The sequence below is a fragment of the Lontra canadensis genome, unplaced genomic scaffold (genome assembly GCF_010015895.1).
Source record: "Lontra canadensis isolate GAN:19392208 unplaced genomic scaffold, GSC_riverotter_1.0 scaffold32, whole genome shotgun sequence".
Lineage (NCBI taxonomy): Eukaryota > Metazoa > Chordata > Mammalia > Carnivora > Mustelidae > Lontra > Lontra canadensis.
In genome coordinates this window covers 14,925,475-14,949,666 of record NW_022631026.1, presented here as the reverse complement: position 1 = coordinate 14,949,666, position 24,192 = coordinate 14,925,475, and the positions used below count along the sequence as shown (strand labels likewise).

Sequence of the window (24,192 nt, the reverse complement as noted above, 5' to 3'; positions counted from 1 at the left end):
AATACTGCTCTTTGAAAAGCTTCATGACAGGAATTTTTATTTGTGTGTATGTGTGTTCTGTGGGGTTTTTTGTTGTTTTGTTTTTGGTTTCTGGAAATGAGTTTAGGTTTTTCTGGGTTAAATGTATCTTTCACATTACCTTCCCAGTTCAGCCCTCTTCCCACCAGTGTAACAACCCCATCATGAGAGAAAATTAGTGTGCCTGTGTTTGTCTAGGATCAAAAGTTTTTGTTTTCCCCAGTAAGTCAGGGCAGCTGACCATGAAATCACAACAGGAATCTTTTAAAAGAAGTGCAGATGTTGTATGTAGCCTGATGGTTTGTTAACTGTCACCAAAAAAGTATTAGCCAAAGAGGAATTGAAGTCAGCTCTGAAAGGGTGGTTTGGATCAGGCAGTCTGAAGTTCACCCCACTACTTGGGATTTGGGGCTCCTAGGCAGTTATTTTATTTATTTATTTAAGATGTATTTATTTATTTATTTGACAGACAGAGATCACAAGCAGGCAGAGAGGCAGGCAGAGAGAGAGGAGGAAGCAGGCTCCCCGCCGAGCAGAGAGCCCGATGCGGGGCTTGATCCCAGGACCCTGGGATCATGACCTGAGCCGAAGGCAGAGGCTTTAACCCACTGAGCCACCCAGGCGCCCCTCATAGGCAGTTTTTAACGTGTCCTCACTTTCAGCAGAGAGGTAGCTTTTCCTAAAGATTAAGGTGCAGGCAGTTTCTGAAACCAAACAAAAAGTAGCCTTTTTGTTGGAAAAATAGGTATCAGCGAGTGAGTTAGTGATAGAAATGATGTAATACTAGTTTGAAGACTAGAGTTCATATGTTAAAATGCCAAGTCTGTTTAAATGCTCTTTTTTAAAGGAGGGAAGGTTATCAAATATCTTGTCATGATGGTCTCCCTCTTTATATTTTTAGAAAGTTTACACCTAATTAGAGGCTAAAAGGTAAGGTTACTTTAATTGCTTCTAGAAAACAATTATAAGCAGTAGAAATGGAAACAACAGATTGTTATTTTGGTTTGTAGTTTGCATCTAATGTTTGCTTTACATATTGTCATAAGATATACAATTTTAATGTTGCATACCAGCTGTGTTCATGCTTTTTGCTTTATATATTAATCTATTAAAAATGATGTGGAAGACTGTGCTTTTTTTTTTTTTTTAAGATTTTAGTTATCTATTTATTTATTTGACAGAGACAGTGAGAGAGGGACTGCAAGCTGAGGGAGTGGGAGAAGCACGCTTCCCGCTGAGCAGGGAGCCCAGCCCAATGTGGGGCTTGATCCCAAGACCCCAGGATCATGACCTGAGCCGAAGGCAGACGCTTAATGACTGAGTCATCCAGGCACCCAAGACTGCTTTTAACTAGAATTGTATTGGTTTGGGGGGCACCTGGGTGGCTCAGTTGGTTGAGCATCTGACTCTTGGTTTCGTGTCAGGTCATGATCTCGGCTGTGGGAACGAGCCTAGAGTCAGGCTCTGCATTCAGCAAGGAGTCTCCTGGAAATTCTCTCCCTCTCCCACTGCCCCTCCTCCCTGCTTGCTTGCTTGCTCTCTAAAAAAACAAGTAAATAAAATCTTTGAAAAAAACCACATTGGTTTTTAAACTCACTGAAGCCTCAGTCTTTTTCCAGTAAATTTTCGTCTTTTTATGGCAGATACGTAGTTAATAATGATTAGAGAAATTTTATGTGATTTATTCCCCATGTAACTTGAAGCATATCCCAGATTTAAGGACATCATACGGCGTTTAATGTTCTTCATGAGGTATAGCAGAATGCTTTAAGTGAATTACTAAGACATAATGGTTAAAAAAAAAACCCTCAGTCTAATTATTATTTATGAGTCCTTGAATAAGGTATTTAGTGTCTCCAAGCTATTGTGTCACAAATAAAATGGAAATTATTTCCTTGTCCCATAGGGTTGGTAAGAAGATAGCATATGTATTAGTTTTCTAGGGCTGCTGTAACAAACTGCAACTGGGTGGCTTAAAACACAAATTTATTGTCTCATGCTGCTGAAGGGTGGAAATCAAATCAAGGCAGGGCCATGTCTTTTTGAAGACCAGAGAGGGCAGTCCTTGCCTTTTCCTAGCTTCAGGTAGTTGCTGGCAAACCTTGGCATCCTGTGGCTTATTAGCTTTATCACTCTCATCTCCGCCTGCCTCATCATGTGACATCTCCCTGTGTGTCTCTGTCCTAAATGTTCCTCCTCTTAAGAGAATACCAGTCATTGGGTAGAGGCCCAGCCTAATCCAGTATGACCTCATTTTAACTTGGTTACATCTGTAAAGACCTTATTTCCAAATAAAATCAAATTCACAGAAACCAAGAGTTAAGAATTAAACATACTTTTGGGAGGTTCAGTTCAACCCTGTATAGGCTGTCCTCTGGCTTCCCCGTTTCGTGTTTTGCCCACATGCAGAACATACTCACCCAAAACCAGCAACCCCAGTAGGCGGAACCCATCCTCCCATCAACTCAGAGTCTAAAATCTCATCTAAACTCAGAACTAAGTCCAAATTTCATCTTCTCTGTCAGGTGAGACATTGAATATGGTCCATCCTGGGACAAAATTCTTCTCTGTGGACCTATGAAACCTATAAAACGAGTTACCTGCTTCTAAAATACTATGGTAGGACAGGCATAGGATAGACAGTCCTATTGCAAAAGGGAGAAATTGGAAGGAGTGAAGCAAGCAAGTGTGAAAGCCAGCATGACAAATCCTCTCTGTTACAAGGCCAGAGAATAATCGTCTGTGGCTTAGATGCTCTGTCCTCTAGATCTACTGCTGCCCCACCTCTCTAGCCTCTGCATCTAGGGCTCTGCGCTCAGAGTCATTCTTCATTTTGTCCAATCTCTGATCCTTTCGGGCCAGGCTGGCAGTGTTTTTGTTGATAGAAAATTCTTAAAAACATTGTTGGTCTGCCATTAATGTCAAGAGATCATCCAGCCACACCCATTGGCTCTCTGCTGTCAGCATTCTATCTCGATAACCTAAGATTTTTTTCCATATCATCAAATGCTGGTTTTCTTTTGCTTAACAGTTCCTTCAAATTACCTCTTTCTCTTATTTTACCATCGGCAATTAGGAGAGCACACCTTTAACATATTGCTTGGAAATCTTAGCTAAATATCCATGCCAGTTCTGTTTTCTATCCAACAACACGTTTCAGTGTGGTTTCCCTGTTTCCTGTGACATGTTTTTCATTTTTGCGAGACCTCACTTGCGGCATCTTTAGCATTCATATTTCTACCAATGTTCATGACAAACATATGTGTTCTCGAAGACGGTAGCAGCTTTTGATAGGTGCTCATCACATCTATCTGAGTCCTCACCAGCATTGTCTTTAATACCCACATTTCTGCCGTACCTTTTAAGGCAGCTTATCCTTTTTGTTAAGCACCCCCAAATTCTTCCCAACCCCAGAGTCACTTCATTTTTAGCGCTTTTTTAGTAGCACTTTACTCTGAGTACCAAAATCAGGGCGTGTTTCCCAGGGCTGGTAGGGCAGATTACCCCAGCTGAGTGTCTTAAAACAAAACAACAAACTCAGGGAGGCACAATTTCAAGACCATGTAGCATTTTATGCAAAGTTCACATTCTCTGTCCAAGAAAGAGTGCTCAATAAATGGTTCCTGCCTTTTTAAAAGGACCCTCATGGACCCTCAGGGCCTAGCGCATAGAATCAGTTAGGAATATTAAGCTATTAAGTGGACTTTCTAAAGTAGGTAAAGAAACTGATTATGTTGAACACATAATAAACCCTATTTAAAATGATGGCACAGCTTAGGACAGAGTTCTGACGAGTGTGTCCTTCAAGAAATTTTTAAAGTTAGGAATGTGTAACCAGCATCCCAAAGTAATTCATGTGCATATTGAGAAGCACTGCTCTGAAGTCATTTTTCCTACCAAAGTATAACATATGCATATAAACATAACAGGTCAAATTATTCATGGCTGTTATCATCTGCTATAAATGTTCCATGTAGTTCTTTTAAAAAGTGATCATAGAAAAAATACTGAACTGAAAGTACTACACTTGATCTTAGCCAGAAGGATGAGAAGCGATGAACTGAAAGTACTAAGCTGACCTGTTCATGGTGTTGAAGTAACTAAAGTTAATGTCATAAAGTAAAATAGACTGTCCTCATTTTAGATTCTTTCTACCACCCTGTATCATTGATTGTTGCCTGCTCCAATTAACTGGTCATCTTTGGTTATCAGCTTATCATTTCTTGAGCTTTCTAGAGCCTTGTCTTCTGAAACAGGCACTGTCTAGTGGCTTATATGTAGTTGTACCCTGTTTAGGGCCCCAAATCTACAAGGATTACCATTTTTATTTGAAATAGGGATTGACAGCCTGGTATAAAATGAAACCTTGAATTATCTCAAATTATAATTCATTAGCCTCCAAACTCTTCTATCAGAATAACCTTCAGATTTGAGTTTTTCAAAATTTTGTTTTATTTTCTTAAGATTTTATTTATTTGACAGAGATCACAAGTAGGCAGAGGGGCAGGCAGAGAGAGAGGGGGAAGCAGGCTCCCTGCTGAGCAGAGAGCCTGATGCAGGGCTCGATTTCAGGACCCTGAGATCATGACCTGAGTCGAAGGCAGATGCTTAACCCACTGAGCCACCCGGGAGCCCCTCAGATTTGATTTTTTTAATAAAAATTACCCATGGAGTAGGTCTTGAGTAAGGCTCACAAATCTGTATTTTTAAAAGAATACACAGATCTGATAGGGTGAGGAACTGCCATTCCAGGTCCTCAGGAGGTAGAAAATCTTGAAAAGAGTAGTCCGGTTTATTTACTTTGTGGTGGTTTCAGTTGTTACATTGTTTTTCTTCTTTGTTTTTCTTAGTATTTTATAATCTTATATTTTTTATTAATAATAGGAAGGATTCTAAAACAATGGACTTCTCAAGGAAATTAATGAAAATTTATAAAATCATATTATTTCTACTAGGATAATTGTATGGTGTTTGCCTTACTCAGTTGTAATGAATGAACTTGAAAAATTCTTAGTAAATAGCGTGTGAGGGGCCCCATACTGTTGTCTCATAAGCTCTAGCCAAGAGTCCTGGCTGACTAGCTGCATGTCACCCTAGTGACTTCATCTATGAAATTATAGTACAAATCTCCATGTCTAATAACATCTTATCCAAGTAATGATTAAGAAGTGGTAAATAAGGGGGGATGTCAGAGATGAATTGAAGGACTATTATCCCTTTAACACATTTGATGCAGAAACATACCTGCTTAGCGACTACCACTAGCAATGGTATGAATATAGATAGCCTGTTTGTGTGTTTGTCTTAATTTCGGAATAATTTTAGACTTTCAGGAAAGTTGTAACACTGATACAAAAACATTCCAATTCTAACCTTTACACAGATTTTCCAAATGTTATTTTACCACATTAACTTTATCATTCTTTTCCTCTCTCCTCTCTGCATAATCCTTTCCCCTCACATCCAGTTTTTGTTGTTTTTGTTTTTGTTTGTTTTTGTTTTTTTTGGATACTTTCGAAAGAATGTTGCAGATAGATTGTCCTTCACCCATAAATAGTTCAGTATATGTTTTCTAAAAATTAAGGACATTCTTTTATGTAACCACAATTATCAAAGTCAGGAAATTAACAATAATAAAGTACCACAATCAGATCAACCAACTTATTCAAACTTTGCTGTGGGAAGGGGAAAGAGTAAGGACTGGGAAGGAGATTGATTAGGGGGCTCACATACAGCACTCACTTGTCATGGCTCTTTATTCTTCTTCAGTCTTGCACTGTTAGTCTTTTATGACTTAGACATTTTTGAAGAATATAGGCCAGTTTTGTAAAATGTCCTCCGATCCCATAATCAGTTTTGGATGGCACGCTTTCATTGTTTAGATAACTAGATTTAATGTGTTTAATGTATATTATCAGTTGGGTTTTAAATGCTTATTCGTTTCTAAAGAAAGAAAGGTTTCCTGTCCTGAGAGAATTTTTTTCAGTTTTGCAAATGGAAATACAAATTAAGACTTCCAGGACTGAAATTCTGAGGTTTTTTAAATTCAAGGCAATTTAGCATTGTTAGACCTTTTAAGTTGGCAAAGAGTGTATTAGGTGTTTGGTGTTAGGGAGCTGATAGAATATAATCAAAGAATATATAGACATTCTGTTAGATATTAGACATACCAAATAAAATTGGCAGTCATTATTCCTGTGGTAATGTATCGTGGGGGTATCATAGGGGGTAGGTATGTATTTTGAATTTGGTGTTGAAATCTTCAATTCATTAAGGTCAAAGAGATGTAGGATTAGGCCTTATGTTTGAGGTAATGATAAGCAATGTATTGAGGTAATAGGAAGAGAAGTGAACAATTAAATTAGGATTCTACTAGGAAATGTGTGTGGGAAATCGGTTCAGACTAATGACTTGAAAATTAAGCTGAAGATTTTAGAGAATGTACTCTAGCAGGATGTTTTAATGTAAAGTGACATCATCAAAGTAGCTTTGGATGGGACATTGTAGTAGTTCTTTGTAAAAACAGATTAGAATGATAAGCAGAGCACCCCTATCCTGCAAAAAGAACTGTTAGAAATTCGAATGGGCTAGTGAACAGTTCATGGCACTGTATATTCATGGAACTTTATAAATAGAAATAATAGGAGCGAGAAGGTTAAGGGTATTGAGGAAATCAGTCAGCTGAGGTCACAATCTCGGGGTGGTAGGATCAAGCCCCTTGTTGGTCTCTGCACTGGACCTGGAGCCCACTTAAGATTCTCTCTCTCTCTTTCTTCCCTTCTCCTCTGCCCCTCCCCCCTAAAAAAAGAGTGTTGAGGAAATCAAGACAGTATAAAAACACTGAATTCTTTCACTTTTTAGATTTTTTTTATATATCAACACTGAGATAGTAATATAGACCTTGAGTGAATATGAGAATTTGATGTTAGTGGCTTTGGTGTATAAAATGGTTTGTTAAATTACACACTTTTAAGAAAGACAGTACAGAACTGGACCTTGGGCAGTTTATGTTACATAAAATACTCATGAATATCATTGTGTACCCACTGTGTGTCAGACATTGTTTTAGGTGCCAGGTATCTAGCATTTAGGTAGGTGAATGTAACTTTGTAGCACTTAACGTTGGAAAGGGGACTGGAAAGTCATGTAAATTATAATAATGTCTAATTTGGATTGTGGGAAATTCAACCCAAAAAAGCTAGAACAGTGGGAACTAAAAGTAAAAGAGGAAATGTGCTAACACAGTTCATTCTCCAGGATTGTAACTCTCTTACTACTCCTTGTCCCTGTAACTCTTTTTGCCTTTAAATGCCTCTCTGTAACTTTGCAACTTTGCACTGACAGTGTGTCCTTGGTATCCTCTCTGGCTTGTGGTCTGGATTGTGTACTTAGTACTACTCTGCATTGAGATGGTGGACAGTAGCATAAAGCTAATGGTAAATTTTGTTTGAGCTACTAAATCCGCACTTTATGGTTTTCTGTACATTTTTCTTTTTTAAAAGGACACTGTCAAGTACTTTTTAATGGTTATTTGTAATAACAATTTTCTTCTCGTATTTTTTGTTTGTTTCTATTGACTGCCCTTCCTTTAATTTTCTTGTTTGGAATGGAATATTAGTTAAGGAGGTTTTTTAATTTGTCTCAAATGATCAAGATTAAAGTTCTAGGAAAAATAAATGTTTATTTCTATTTCTTGTTGGTAAAATAATAGTATTTTATGGAGAGTATTCCTTTAATATTTTAAAAATATTTTAGAATAAGATGTAATTTGGATTTATTATTATATAATACTGTGGGGTTTTTTTTTAAACTTCAAAAAATAATCAGTGTGTTAACTTCTTTAAGAAATGGTTTTTCGGGGCTCCCGGCTGGCTCAGTCAGTAGAGCATGCAGCTCTTGATCTCAAGGTTGTGAGTTCAAGCCCCACCTTATGCATAGAGTTTACTTTAAAAAAAAAGAAAAGAAAGATTTTCTTCACATAGAGGTATATATGACTTAATGCATCTTTCCATATACTAGTCCAAAAAAAGTACGAGTTTAGCTCTCAGTGTTCCATTAACACTGCAGATAAATTTCAACCCAACTCTCTTTCAGTGGCTTAAAATCTGAGTTTGCTAGCTATTGTAACCTTGTTAATACTGGAAATTTTGTTGGTGGTTTCAGTGTTCTGGTATTGATACTAGTATGTATGATATTAGTTGCTATAATTGTGTTTTAAACTAAGCTTCCAAGAACAAATAAAGGTTTTGTGTATGACATTAGATGTTAAAATTATTACTTAAGTTAAACTGTCAAAAACAAATACAGGTTTATTTTTCTTATGTTTTCTAGTCTTTTCCCCCCAGATTCTATCGCCACACACACATTGAATTAAAATGTGTGAGATTTCTCTTTCAATTTTAATTTCCTGTTATAACATATAGGAATTAGTGGTTAGTGGAATGAATATTTTTTGATGGAATTTTTAGTTAAGTAACTCTTAACTTGAGGAATGGCCTTGTCAAAATATTTGCTGACCACAGCTGCTTTGTTGTAGGAGGCCTGACAAATGGTAGTGGTCGATATATCTCTGCAGCACCTGGAGCAGAAGCAAAATACCGAAGTGCTTCAAGCACTTCCAGTCTGTTCAGCTCCAGCAGCCAGCTCTTTCCTCCTTCTCGACTTCGGTATAATAGGTCTGATATTATGCCTTCTGGCCGAAGTAGATTATTGGAAGATTTCAGGAACAACCGTTTCCCAAACCTTCAACTTAGAGACTTGATTGGACACATAGTTGAGTTTTCTCAAGACCAGCATGGTTCTAGGTAGGTGATTATCATTTATGATACTCTGCACTGTATTTTTCCTTTGAAAATTACTGCCTTGTAAGAGCATATTTTTCTTGCCTGGGGCCATTTAATCTGCGTGAAAGTTGGAAGTTTTTAAAAAATAAATACCTGATAAGGATTTTTTTTCTTTGGTATTAGGACAAATGATAAAAATCAAGGTTTTTTTAAAAATTATTTATGGTTTCCCAGTTTTCTATAATGAGAATATTTTTATAGTGAATGTATAGCAGTGCCTTTTTATTGGATTATTTTTATTACTTTGACTCACTTTAGTTTTCCTTTTAAAATAATGCTCCGAAGTACATCTCTGGACTAAAGTACTTGTCCCTGATGTAGACTTTGTCTAAAAAAAAAAAAAAAAAAATTATAAAGAAAGTTAAATGTTTGTGCTCCTTTATAGATTTGTATTTGATGTGATGTGGGTTGAGACATTTCACTTGTAACACATTTATTAAATTTAATTGTGTTTTCCTTTTATAGTTTTATTTTACCTCCCTATGGTTGAAAATTCTGTAAGAGTAGCACATCAACCTTGTATCACTCACCGTGGATAGATTTTATTTGTAAGAGCTTCTTTTATTGGGGCACCTGGGTGGCTGTCATGTAGTGTCTGCCTTTGGCTCTGGTCATAATCCCAGGGTCATGGGATCCAGCCCTGCATTGGGCTCTTTGCACAACGGGAAGCCTTCTTCTCCCTCTCCCAGTCCCCCTGATTGTGTTCCTTCTCTCACTCTCTCTCTTTATCAAATAAACAAATAAAATCTTTTTTAAAAAAAGAAAAAAAGAAAAAAGAGCTTCTTTTATTATGCTCTAAGCCTAGATATTATTTAGTAATATTATGAGAAAATATGTGAATAACCAATAAAATATCATTTTTCTTCATTGATTATAATGCAACCAGGACTAACTTAAGTGTTAAACTTCTTTATGTCCAGACTTTTTACCTAACTAGTAGTTACTTCAAATTAAGCTGTTGTAAAAGAAAAAAAAATAATCAAGGTGGTATAAAGAAATGCTTCATAACTTTTGTCTTTTTTGCTTTAAATTGACTCTTCACAGTACTAAATGTGTTAGTACTATTTCTGGAAATAAATTTATGTGTATATATGTGGGAATGTGTAATAATACTCAAGTCAGATTTTTACAGAAGCTGTTTCCAGTGTGTTGTCATGGCTTGTAAAATTTTTTCTACGTAGATTTATTCAACAAAAACTAGAGAGAGCTACTCCAGCTGAGCGACAGATGGTATTTAATGAAATTCTACAAGCAGCCTATCAATTAATGACAGATGTTTTTGGAAACTATGTTATACAGAAATTTTTTGAGGTAAGCACACATACGTGTTTGTATATCTATCCAACTATTATCTTTTTAATGCTTAGAAAGGTCCAGGAAGTTGGGTAAGAGTCATTTTCATGTAAAAACATGTGCACTTGGGGGGCATCCTGGGTGGCTCATTTGGTTGAGGGTCCTTTTTTGGCTTGGGTCATGGTCTCAGGGTCCTGGAATCAAGCCCACATTGGGCTCCCTGCTCAGTAGGAAGTATGCTTTTCCCTCTGCCCCTCCATCCCCTCATGCGCTCACTCTCTCTCTCTGAAATAGATAAAATCTTCAAAAAATAACATATATTTTATATATATAAAGCTTTATATATAAAGCTCATTACGTGCACACACACACAGACACACACACATCTATATAAAACTCATACATATATGAGCTTGGGAGAAAATTGCAAATGCTCTGATAAAAGATTTTATATCCAGAATATATAAAGAACTCCTAAAACTCAACAGAAAGACAACCCAATTTAAAAAAATGTACAGGAGGGGGTGCCTGGCTGGCTCAGTCAGTGGAGCATGCCATTCTTTGTCTCAGGGTTGTGGGTTCCAGTCCTATATTGGGTGTAGAGATTACTTAAAAAATCTTTAAGAGGACTTGAATAGACATTTCTCTGTAGAAGATACACAAATAGCCAGTGAGCAGCACATGAAAAGAAGCTTGCACAGTTAACATCAGAATATAGTTGAAAATTACCTGGTTTGAATGTATGGCTCAGAAATTAAAGGAGATTTTGTTTGTTTAAAGTGAAGATGGGGGGCACCTGGGTGGCTCAGTGGGTTAAGCCTCTGTCTTTGACTCAGGTCATGGTCCTCAGAGTCCTGGGATCAAGTCCCACATCGGTCTCTGCTCTGTGGAGAGCATGCTTCCTCCTCCCTCTCTCTGCCTGCCTCTCTGACTACTTGTGATATCTCTGTCAAATAAATAAATAAATTCTTTAAAAAAAATAATAAATACATAAAGTGAAGACGGAAGATGTTTAAAAGAATAACAGGTGGTTAATGTATTACTAACAAGGAAATTATAGATAGTGAGACTTAACCCCCAAAAAAGTAATACAGTTATTTCAGGCAGCTATGAATTTATCTTAATTTTTCTTTTCTTTTTTTTTTTTTTAAGATTTTATTTATTTCAGAGAGAGAAATCACAAGTAGGCAGAGGCAGGCCAGTGCGGGGGGGCGGGAGCAGACGCCCTGCTGAGCAGAGAGCCCAATGTGGGACTTGATCCCAGGACCCCGAGATATGACCTGAGCCAAAGGCAGAGGCTTACCCCACTGAGCCACCCAGGAGCCATTAATTTCTTTTACTCAAATTCTCCTTCCTACATGATTACCAAACATGATATTTTTAAAATAGAATGAATAGGCTGCAAACAGTGGGTTTTTCAGGTTTAATGAAATGATATTATGGTTTATTTTAACATTAATTTCTTTTCCATCAGTTTGGGAGTTTGGATCAAAAATTAGCCCTCGCTACTCGTATCCGGGGTCATGTTCTGCCTTTAGCCTTGCAGATGTATGGCTGTCGTGTTATTCAGAAAGCATTAGAGTCTATTTCATCTGACCAGCAGGTAATTGTAAGTTAAGACAAAATTTTTGTATTTTATTTGCTTTTTGAATTCTTACTTTATAATCTTGGAGTGAAAATTAAATATTTCCACAATTAGAATAAAATACTTTAAAAAAATCTGTCTCAGACAGTTACATTATTGTTATCCAGTAGATCTTTGATCTGTCCTTCATTTGCTTCATCTTTTCATCTTTAAGTAAAGATACTTGAGTGCCTCCTGTGTGGTAAGCAGAATACTGCATGATGGGTATTTTTGCTATACTTGCTTATTTGATTTTCTGTAGTACCAGGAATACTGTTCACTATTTCCGAAGTGTACTTAGATTGTACTTAGTTCTATCATAAGAATAAAAAAATGCTTCGTTGAGTAGAGTGCTCTTTATTTTTAAGTTTTCTTTTAATTCCAGTTAACATACAACTGTGGAGCACTTCAGAGATTTGTGTGTTATCTGTATACAGGCGCCGTGCTAATCTCTGTACCATTCCCGTTTTAGTATATATGCTTCGGAAGTGAGCACAAGAATAAAAAAAAAAATTTTAAAACCAGTTGCATTCCTATATGCCACTTAAAAATTACATAAATAAAATTCTTAAAAATTTAATAAAGTTCTTAAAAATTTCATTTAAAAAGTTCTTAAAAAATTCAGTAGGAAAAGTAACCTAAGAATTTTATTAACAAGATTCACAGTTTTTAAGGTAAAGAGGGAAGAGAACACATATAAATTAAATAGGAATATACTGTATTCTTGATGAAAAAGTCTATTAAATTTTATTTTAAATTTAAATAAGATTAATGCGAATTCCCATCATGTGCTCATGGAAATTATAACTGATCAGAATAGACAGGAATATTAAGAGGATGAGGATAAATGCTGATCTGCTAGATTTTTAAATTGTGAAGCATTATCACTAGTGTGGTTCTTGGAGGAGATTAGGCAACCTTTAGAAATGGAATTCATAACCCCAAATAGATACCATTATATAAAATATATGTGTGTGTGTGTGTGTATAAAACTAGTTTATGTAATACAGTAAACTTAGAGTAAAGGAAATAATTATTTCTTAAAGGGCATTGGTAATTAGTAAATTTGGGGAGAGATTACATTTGATTCTCCACCCACATATATTATTATATAATAAAGTAAATTCCAGAATTAAAAACAGTAATAACGCATACATGGATGTGTGTGTGTGTGTGTGTGTGTGTGTGTGTGTAAAAATTTGTGAGAAAATAGTATTACTTCTGTGGAGAAAATCCTGAGTTGTAGAGTAATTGAAGATATGTCACAATGGAAAAGATCGACAAATTTTGATTGTTGTAGATGCTTACATAACTGCTCTACCATAAGTCTCAAGCTCATTTAGATACTTTAAAGAATGAGATCTTGGGCGCCTGGGTGGCTCAGTTGGTTAAGTGTCTGCTTTCGGCTTGGATCATGATCTCAGGGTCCCGAGATCGAGTCCTGAATCTGGCTCCCTACTCTGGGAAATCTGCTTTTCCCTCTACCCTTCCCCCTTGCTCATGATCTCTCTCTTTCTCTCTTTTCTCTCTCTCAAATGGATAAATCAAATCTTAAAAAAGAATGAGATCTTGTCACTTGAAATAACATGAATGGGTCTAGAAGGCATTATACTAAGTGAAATAAGTCAGAGGAAGGACAGATACCTTTGATTTCACTTATAACATGGAATCTGGTAAACAGAACAGACAACAAACTTTTAAATACAGGGAACAGACTCTTGGTTCCCAGAGTGGTGGTGGGTGGCAAGGGGGGGAGGCAATAGGTGAAGGGGATTAAGAGGTATAAACTTTCAGTTAAAAAATTAAAAAGTCAAAAATAAAAAAAAGTCATGGAAATGAAAAGTACAGTGTAGGGAATATAGTCAGTAATGTAATAATGTTTCATGGCGACTGTACCTTTTGTGGTAAGCAGTGTATAGGGTATATAATTGTTGAATCACTATGTTGCACACCTGGAACTAATATAACATTGTATGTCGATTATACTTCAGTAATAAAGATATCTTAAATGTCTTTAATATTTGAAAATATAAATCAGTGAGAATAAGCCTTATGTGCACCTGTTAATAATGGTGTTCTTTGGAGACTTTAGAATATTTTATTTTGTTACTTAGTTTATAGCTAAACATCTATGTTATATCTTAGCTTAACAGAATTCCTGTAGAGTTTCGTCAGTATGTAGTCGAGAGTTTCTTTGGGTGAGAGAGACTTTAAAGTGATACCTTCATATATTGTTTGTACTCCATTTCTTCACGGTACTATTTCCTGTTGGCACTAGTAAGGGATACTGATTATCATGTGGCTGCCTCTGTTTTTCTCTAAGGATTAAGATGTTTATTTAGTAAAAGGCTTATTTTATTTTAAAAAATGAGGATCACTAGCTGGAAGAAAATGCAGTTAGTAAATAAACCTTACTGTAAATAAGCTTAACCTTACTGGTAAGCAAAGAAACAAATGAAGGAAGTTACTTTTGCCAGTTAAATTTAAAAAATCTAAAATTTCCCTAGAATTCATTTCCAAAGAGACACCTAGGTGGCTCAGTCAGTTAAATGTGTCCAACTCTTGATTTCACTCAGGTCATGATCTCAGGGTTGTGAGATCAAGCTCCACATCGCTCCCTCGCCGTCTGCCCCTCCCCCCACTTGCATGTACTCTAAATAAGTAATAAATTTTTAAAAAAAATTAAATTATTTTTTGAGGGTAGGGGGTTGCTAAGTAGAGAAAAAGTATAGAATTCTGAATTATATATATTGTTAGCTGAGAAGGATGATGTAGAAGGTGTATACAGTGAAGAGAATTGTTTAAATATGGCAGATTGAGCATCACTAGCTTATTTTTCAGGAAGTGTCATTTACATTACAGTCCTATAAAATGTTTTGATCTCACCATCAATGACTTGGACAGAGGCAGATTTTAAACTTTGATATCTGAAAAATTGCAAAGAAATTTTGAGTATACTTTTGTACTCTATATTGTTAATCCTGATATCTTGCCTGATGAGGTAATTTTGTAAATGGTCATTTCTTTTTGCAGAGTGAAATGGTAAAGGAGCTAGATGGTCATGTACTCAAATGTGTGAAAGATCAGAATGGAAACCACGTTGTGCAAAAATGTATTGAATGTGTTCAGCCACAGTCACTACAGTTCATCATTGATGCTTTCAAAGGACAAGTAAGATTGATCTTTGCTTGCTGATTAGGGCATTCTTTTAGAATTTGAATGTTAACGTATTTCTCGTAAGTCACAAGATTACAAACATACAGGACGAAACAGTAAATGTACAGTGATTCCTGCCTCTTTCATAGAGTGCATCAGTTAGCTTCATTTGTTTTGAAGCTGAAAACTATAGAAATAGGAGTTTAATAATATTACTTCAGGATTCCAGCTCCTCGAATTATAAACCCAACAGTGTTTTCCAAATTTTTAGGGAGAAGGAAAGGAAGACTTCAGATCCTTTAGTAAGACACAGAAAATAAATATCAATAAGTAACTAATACATAGTAATAAATAGCTGATAATTATATCATGACTACCCTCGCCCTGCAGTCTGTTTTCGTTATTACATGCCCTTCATCTTCTGGTTTGGTACCTTTTGTTCAAAATGTCTATTAGCTCCTGAGGTGCCTGGGTGGCTGTCAGTTAAGCATCCTACTCTTAGTTTCAGCTCAGGTCATGATCTTGTTTGTTGTGGGATTGAGCCCCACGTTGGCCTATGCTCAGTGTGGAGTCTACTTCAGATTCTTTCTCCCTGTCCCTCTTATTCTCTCTCTCTCTCTCAAATAAATAAATAAAATCTTAAAAAAAAAAAAAAAGTGGGGGGCTGCATGGTTCAGTCGGTTAAGGGTCTGCCTTCAGCTTGGGTCATGATCCCAGGATCCTGGGATCGAGCAACATCAGGCTCCTTGCTCAGCAGGGAGCCTGCTCCTCCCTCTACCTGCTGTTTCCTCTGCTTGTGCTCGCTTTCTGTCTCCAACAAATAAATAAAATCTTTTAAGAAAGGGAGAAAAGAGAGTATCTGTTAGCTCCTAAACTGAACACCCCACTTTCCAGTCTTTACTAACAGGTTGTTGGTCATACTGAAGGTGACTCCCCACCCTTCTATTTTAAATGAATTCTGCATGTCCTCAGGAACCGATCTCATAAAACTTTCCAACAATGTCAGATAATGAAAATGTATTTCTTCCGATTGTTTTAAGGTGTTTGTACTTTCAACTCATCCTTATGGCTGCAGAGTGATCCAGCGCATCCTCGAGCATTGTACTGCAGAGCAGACCTTACCTATCTTAGAAGAGCTCCACCAACACACAGAGCAGTTGGTGCAGGTATCAACTCCCCAGTAGTCTTAAATGTTTGTGTTTTTGAAAATGGTTCAAAACATAGGCAAGTATAATGTATTGCTAAATGTAGAAACACATAGTGAGACAAAAAACCTGGTATATTCTCCTGACTGTATACTGCTGAATTTTTAGAAAAAATAATTAACATCTTTTTAGAGAATAATCATTATTCTTAAGGAATGACTTAAGGAAAGTAATTTTTAAATATCTGTACTTAGGATCAATATGGCAACTATGTTATTCAGCATGTACTGGAACACGGGCGACCTGAAGACAAAAGCAAAATTGTTTCTGAAATCAGAGGAAAAGTGTTAGCCCTGAGTCAACACAAATTTGCCAGGTATTGCAATATTTTCTGATTCCAAGGGTCAGTTCTTCTAATTCTTTGGCTTTTATTACTAAACAAAGTAATACATGGAGACTAACATTAGAACATAATCTTTCTTGGGATACCTGGGTGGCTCAGTGGGTTAAGCGTCTGCCTTTGCTTTGGGTGTCCTGGGTTCAAGTCCTGCATCAGGTTCCTTGTTCAGCAGTGGGCCTGCTTCTCCCTCTGCCTGCCGCTCCCCCTGCTTGTGCTCTCTCTGACAAATAAATCTTTAAATAAAATTTTAAAAATAAAAATAAAATAAAAAACATAATCTTTATTTTAGGAGGGGGGGAAAGCACATACCGAATGTTGCTTTTATTCTCACATGACAAATTTGTTTGCCCACAAATATTCCATTTTTAAAGTCTGTATTCAGAAAACGATTTGTCTCCCCAAACCTATGAGTGCAAATTCCTTAGTGCATATTAATGAAAATCTCAGACCTTACTGATGACCTGGTTTCCTCTTTTTTGAATTATAATCATTATTTTAAGAGGCATATAATTAAACTTGTGAGTATCCAGAGTGGGTTCTTCTGTGATACTAATTTCTGTTTTAAAAGTAAAGGGTAAGAGAATTACAAGGGAATACTGTCTTGACTTACGTCTTCCGATGTGTTGAGCAAATTCTTTCAAAAGCAAGGATATTTAGCTGTAAAGAAAAAAGTAACAAAATACAGGGTGCCTAAGTGGTGCAGTTAGTTAAGCATCCAACTCTTGGTTTTGGCTAAGGTTGTGATCTCAGGGTCAAGATTGAGCGTGGAGTTAGTCTCTGTGTTTAGCCTGGAATCCAGTTGGGTTTCTTGCTCTCTTTCTGCCTTTCCTGCTCCTTCAGGCGTGTGCACCTTCCGGTTCTCCAATAAATAAATCTTCAAAGAAAAAAGTAAGACTGGGTGGCTCAGTCTAGGCGTCTTCCTTTGGCTCAGGTCATGGTCCTGGGGTCCTGGGATCCAGCTCTGTGTCAGGCTCTCTGCTCAGTAGGGAGTCTGCTTCTCCCTCTCCTTCTGCCTCTCCTCCCCACCCTTCTCCACCTGCCCCCCGCTTCCTCTCAAATACATAAATCTTTAAAATAACTTTCTGTGTATATACTTAATTTTTAGCAATGTAGTAGAAAAGTGTGTTACTCATGCCTCCCGTGCCGAGAGAGCTTTATTGATTGACGAAGTTTGCTGCCAGAATGATGGTCCTCACAGTGCCTTATACACCATGATGAAGGACCAGTATGCCAATTACGTGGTTCAGAAGATGATTGATATGGCTGAACCGGCTCAGAGAAAGATAATCATGCATAAGGTAATACAGTTCATAGCACTTAAAATAGATGATTCGTTTGTGTGACTCAGACTACAGTTTTAGCTTCCTAGGTTTTAATTTCCTCTTCTGTTATAACTGGAGGGGGGAAAAAAAATCAGTGGATAACCTTTGAAAAATGTAGGTATGGTGTGCCATTTCATTATATTCCTAAAGTGATCTCAATAAAATTGCATTCATTCTTATCTATTGACCTGTCTTTAGCATTGCCCATCCCCATTTTATTTAAATATATTTGGTTTACCATAATACATGGATTGAACATTAATTTTAAAATCGAATTAGGTTTTCTCACTAACCTAATACATTTTCGTAAAGAGAGAATTTATTTTGATTGGGTTTTGTTTTTTTTTTTTTTTTTAAAGAATCTAATGATTCTTTTAAAATGCATTGATTTCCATGGGAAAACTGCTAAAAAGAATCTGGACGAAATGCTACATACTCAAATCTTTTTCTAAATCAATTCATTTAAGAAACAGGTGCCTAGGGGCGCCTGGGTGGCTCAGTGGGTTAAAGCCTCTGCCTTCAGCTCTGGTCATGATCCCGGGGTCCTAGGATCGAGCCCCACATCGGGCTCTCTGCTCAGCAGGGAGTCTGCTTTCCCCTCTCCCTTTCTCTCTGCCTACACGTGATATCTTTCTCTCTCTCTCTCTCTCTCTCTCTGTGTCAAATAAATAAATAAATAAATCTTTAAAAAAAAAGAAAGAAAGAAAAAAACAAACAGGTGCCTGATTCAAATAAATGTCTACCTTCAGCCCAGGTCGTGATCCGGGACGAGTCCCACATCAGGCTCCCTGCTCGTGCCCTGGCTTTCTCTCTCTCTTTCAGATACATTAATAACATCTTCAAAAAAAAAACAAAACGGGACATATAACTTCTTAGGACCTCTTGTCTTACAAAGAGAAATACAAGATCATAAGTTTTTTACCTTTTTAAAAAAGTAATACTTCTGCTTAAAAATATATACTTGTTCAGTCTTATTTTTAAGAACTAACTACATTATTTAACCAATACCATATTTATGACATTTGGATTGTTTCTAGTTTTATAACTGTCATAAGCAGTGCTGTATATGAATGTCTTTGCATAATCATCTGTTTTTTGTAGGATGAATTCTTAGGTGTGGAATTGCTGATGCAAAGTACATGAGCATGTTACGTGTTGATAGATAATGCCAGGTTGCTCTCAAAGAACCTATACACGTTTGCACGTCCACCAGTGTTTAAGAATGCTTGTGTTGTCATGATCTCATCAATACCAGTTATTGTTTTAGAAAATTTTTGCCAGTCTGGGCACCTGGGTGGCTCGGTCAGTTAAGCATCTGTCTTCAGCTCAGGCCATGATACCAGGGTCCTGGGATCGAGCCCCATGTCGGGCTCCCTACTTAGTGGGGAACTTGTTTTTCCTTTCCCTGTGCCCCTCCCCTGACTTGTGCTCTTTCTCTCCCTCTCTCTTTCTCAAATAAAATGTGTAAAATATTTAAGAAAAAAATTTTTTTGCTAGTCTGGGTAGAAAGATAATGATATGATTCTTTTCATTTGCATTTTATAAACTATTAATGAGATTTTGAACAATATAAATGTATTAGCCATCACATATCTGATTGCTTATTCATGTCTTTTGCTCCATTTTCTATTGAATTTTTATCCAAGAGACTTGAGCTTAGAAAATTCTGTCTTCATCAACTTTTTAAGAGCTTAATAGTTCACTAGCGATGCTTTCCTGCTGTGTTTGGAGCCCCTCTGCTGTTTGCATTTGTAATAGTGTAGAAGTAGCGGTTTATTTATTCATTAAACAATTGTGAGAGTAGAAGTTTGCAGAGATTGACTAGAATGAACTGCCTTTGCAAACAACTTTTCTTTAAAGGATTTGAATATTAAAATCCGATTATTCTTCTAAATCACTGAGATTTAGGAGTGCTTTTTTAAGAAACCAGAAAATAAGATTTACTAAGGAGATTATTTGTTTTTCAGATTCGACCTCACATTACTACTTTGCGCAAATACACATATGGGAAGCATATACTGGCCAAGTTGGAAAAATATTATTTGAAAAATAGCCCAGATCTAGGGCCTATTGGAGGACCACCAAATGGAATGCTGTGAAGGGAAAAGAGAAAGAAGATGATGTAACCATGTGAAAAGAATGTTTCTTTTGTGAATTATCAAAACACAACTCAACTATGAATCTTCAAAATTTTTTTTAAAGCAAAACTATTTATTGACTTTATTCATCCATTTGTAAATTTTTTAAGGTTCTTGTGTATATTTGGGGGGTGGGGGTGGTGAATTATAAATTATATTCAGCCCTGAGTGGAGACCTATCAGATTGGATTGCTGGCAAAGCACAGAATGCCTGTATATGATGTAACTATCAAAAAAAAGCTGTCACATATTTTGTAAATTTTTACCTTGTAAAGTCACAAAAATAGTTTTTAAAGGAAAAAGTACAGTATTCTTTTAATAAACTGGCTTGCAGTCTGGTAGGTCTGTGGACCCCATAGCACAACAGGTTTATAGAGATGTATATAGAAATATAGTCCTTAATTTTTTTTTTGTCCTTCATGTGAAGCCTTTTATAACCGATTAACAATCAACTGCATAAATATTATTAATATTTAAAAAAAAGTTAAGTTGTATTTTGGTAATTCACAAACTATCATGCAAATAAAAACTCGGCAAGTAAGATAAGAATTAAATGATTTGAGATGAAAAGAACTTACATTATTTACAGGATGTGATTTTAATACAAATACTGCCCTAAAACGTCTCTGGCAATGTACAGATGTATATACTCACATATGTAATTGTTGTAAGAGGTAGAAAAAAAAACAAAATCATGGTGACACTTCCATTCAGTTAAATGCACTAATTGAAAAGTTAAGTCCCTTTTTAACTTTTCAGTTTGGTTTGCAATCTGAGAAAGAGTGGAAATTTGTATATTGTTTTGCTTATAGAATACAAGAACATGTTGAGGAAGTGTTGAGCTTTATTTTGCTTTTTCATAGTAGATTTTGAGAAGGTAGGAACCAGATAGAGGTGAAAGGGGCCACTGAAAAGTGAATTTGATAGCTCAACATTTAAGCATGACTACATATTCAGATAGCTTTTTTTGCTTCCTATAAATATATGCATTGTGTGTGTAGTAATAGATGTAAGTTTACACTTTGAAAGCAAATCTTGTTTCAATGTTTATTATAAAAGCCTTGCTAATTTAGTAGTGATGCTTTCCTTGGTTGTACAGGTGTACATTTGTAAACCTTCATGCTGTAAATGGAATTCATTTTATCTCTTTGGGAAACCTTTGCATTTTAGTGTACATTTATGTCCCTGCCCTCTTTGACCTGGCATATAGTGTTGTATAATGTAAATTTATTTCTCCAAATTGAGAGTGATTTTTTAAAAATTTTTTATCTTTATATGGTTTCAGAAGTATGAACCAGCTTTCTTTTTATTATTGTGGGAAACATTTTCTTTTATAACATAGTTGTTGACTCTGTTAATATGGACATACTAGGATTTGGATCACTTTCAAGAAGTCAGGGTATTGTGCATAATAGAAAGTATTGGACTGAGATATTTGGTTACCATGGAGGCCAATGCTTTTTCCATCTTATTAAATGTGATGTGATTTTTTCTTTGTACAGAAGAGTACTGTATTTTTGAATAGCCTATTCCCAAGTAAGAGCAAATCTGTATGATAACATTTTTTTCTCTGGACATAAGACATAACAGTAACATGATGTACATTTACAAGCGGCCTTATGTACATTTCCCAACAATCTTTTTAAGGCAAAATTGTGACCATATGTGTATAATTAAAATCGTTTTTAATCCTTTGCCTATGAAAATATTTTGGAAAAAAAAACTTGCTTTGTATATTCAGTTTCTGAAAGATAAAAGAAAGTGCTTTGTATTTTGTTGAAGTCGGTATTTTGTATAAAACCATTTATGTTGACCCACTTCTGTTTAGTGCTAAAAACTAATGAACCATGCTATCTCCTTCGATTGAACATGTAAGGGATTTTTTATTAGAAGTCTGCAGAAGAAAAGCATTCTTCTGAGCACAATATTGAATATAAAGGTTTTATCACTTAGCTGTTCATATCATGAGCCTAAAAATAATGGCATAAAGTTTGGGGTGCCAGGCATACTTTTTCACGTTTGACATTGAGTTATTCTAATTTTCTAACCCAACATTCCGTGTTGAGTCCATTAAATCCAGCCACTTGTCACTGCCCCTTCTCCTAGTCATACTGGTTCATAGCGTGTCCCAGTCACAGTGGCAGAGCTTTCCCCCCACATGTAAAGCTGCTCTCTCCCACCCCATCCTATTTGTTTTGCCAGCCTCAGAGTGTCTTGGCCCCGTGTTGAAATTTGTTCCCAGTATCAACTCATGATTGTGAGCTGATACCCAAGTTGTTCTTGCTGGAGATTGGTAAGTGACTTTCCTGGATTTGCATAGTTGAATTCCTGGTTTTCCTTTTTCCTACCCTCTATTGGCACGGGCAGTTACCTCTGCAAATTTAGAAAGCCCTAGGGGATGGCTGGGAGATGGAACCTTCTTAGGGTTTTGACGTTTCCATGTATCCCAGTGTTGACACCCCAAACTTCCCAATACTTTGGGGCCTATTCTAGAAGAATGTCTATTACTGTAGAAATTTTATGGTCTGCCATTTTGGTGCCCACCTCTCTGATTCCACCGTAAGTTGGCTTGGAGTTTGCTAAAATCGGAACATCACATTTCAGAATAAAGAAACTTTAATTGGGCAGAACCACTTAGACTTTACTCTTGAGTGTCTCCTTTTGATATGGATTGTTTCTGGACCAGTTTGTCTAAGTCCTGGCTCTTCTTGGTTCATATGAAATAATGTTATCTTCACTTTGTATATTATGTATAAATTAGAAAATGAAAAATGTGTGAATAACATTGTATGAAATAAACCTGGTCTTGTGTTTTTCTCTAGATAAAACACCCTTCTGTACCTCAATTATAATTCAGATTGCCCATTCAAGTTTACTCTGATTTAAGGAAAGGCAAGTATTTTTATCACATGGATGCAAATCTGGGGCTACTGATTACTCTGATGGTATTTCTATCTTTTGATTAGTATTTAGGATCTCTTGTCTAATTACATAGAGTGATTACACACTTCATAGGATGAAACGTTTAGCCTGTTTCCTTGATAAAATGATACTCAAGGTTGTTTTGAGGATTAAATTAAATCACTTACCTTTACCTATAGGTGTTTGTTTCCTTTCCACACGAACTTAGACTGTTGTCTAAAGGAGAATACAGTTTGGGTTCAGGCTTGGATTTGAAGTTTACTTGCGACTTACAAACCTTGTGACCTTGGGTGTGTTAACTCAGCCTCAGTGTCACCCCCTTTACCATGGATGAGTACTATTTAGGTCATTGATTTTAAGAGTTGAGAGTCTATCTTAAAAAGATACGTAGAACATAGAATGCTAATACATAATATATAGAATGCTAACACTATTTCCGTTTTCCTCTCCCTTCTATAGCTGTTCAGTTTTAGTTTTTTTAAGATTTCATTTGTTTGACAGAGATCAAGTAGGCAGAGAGGTAGGCAGAGCGTGGGAAGTAGACTCCCTGCTGAGCAGAGACCTCCCCCCCCCCCATGTGGGGCTCAATCCCAGGACCATGAGATCATGACCTGAGCCAAAGGCAGAGGCTTAACCCACTGAGCCACCCAGGTGCCCTGCTATTCGTTTTGTTTTAAACCATACAGATAATTTGATATAATCCAAAGTAGAGATCTACATGAAACTATGTTGGAAAAGGCATTTTCATCATACACATTTTTAATTTTATGCCAGTTTTAATTTCATCTTGTTTTGTTTCTGTTCTAAGCTGAAAGCAACCCTTCTGGAATTGTTGACTTATCCCACATCTTAGAGATGAAATTAAGGGACCCTAGAAAAAGTAAATATTACATCGTCCCACCCTAGATTACTAACCTAAGAAAGTCAAGTTTCCTAAGGTTACTTGGGTAGTAGTAGTTTTAAGCGCCCTCCTGACTGATTTCCCAGGAAGGTTGTGGTTGGGGGTTGGGCCAGGGGGAGGGCGAAGGAACCCCAGAGGAGCAGTGTTCACTGTCTACCTTACTGGCCGGCTTTCTAGGTCTGATTTAACAACTGATGGGATTTGAATGCTCCGGACAGGAAACGACTGAACACAGGTGAGAAGCAGGGAGCGCTGTGGCACTGGGTGCTCGCCTCCAGGAGGCTGCCGTGCGCAAGAGCGCCAGCTCCGTTGTGTGATCCTGGCCTGCTAGGCCTCAGGGTTACCCGTCCGTAAAGTTGGAATACTGTCCGCTACCAGAGTGGCTCAGCCGATTAAGCCTCTGCCTTCCATTCATGTCATGATCCCAGAG

The 24,192-nt window shown here is 36.7% G+C and overlaps 1 protein-coding gene and 1 non-coding gene across 9 annotated transcripts in view; one reads left to right on the top strand and one right to left on the bottom strand.

The window, feature by feature from the left end:
- Positions 1 to 23,033, top strand: part of PUM2 (pumilio RNA binding family member 2) — a 100,743-nt gene extending 77,710 nt beyond the window's left edge. For 6 of the 8 annotated variants that reach the window (XM_032866902.1, XM_032866906.1, XM_032866901.1 and 3 more), the window contains 8 exons: positions 8,555 to 8,822; positions 10,043 to 10,172; positions 11,629 to 11,763; positions 14,812 to 14,949; positions 15,975 to 16,100; positions 16,334 to 16,455; positions 17,585 to 17,777; positions 19,769 to 23,033. In XM_032866902.1, the coding sequence (XP_032722793.1) occupies positions 8,555 to 8,822; positions 10,043 to 10,172; positions 11,629 to 11,763; positions 14,812 to 14,949; positions 15,975 to 16,100; positions 16,334 to 16,455; positions 17,585 to 17,777; positions 19,769 to 19,900 (1,244 nt within the window). In that variant the 3' untranslated portion in view covers positions 19,901 to 23,033. The remainder of the gene's footprint in view (positions 1 to 8,554; positions 8,823 to 10,042; positions 10,173 to 11,628; positions 11,764 to 14,811; positions 14,950 to 15,974; positions 16,101 to 16,333; positions 16,456 to 17,584; positions 17,778 to 19,768) is intronic. The other 2 variants (XM_032866907.1, XM_032866903.1) reach the window with 1 other exon arrangement.
- LOC116873303 lies at positions 12,171 to 12,274 on the bottom strand. The gene has a single exon (XR_004383778.1). It is a non-coding gene; the product is annotated as a U6 spliceosomal RNA (small nuclear RNA).
- Positions 23,034 to 24,192: the final 1,159 nt, after the last annotated feature.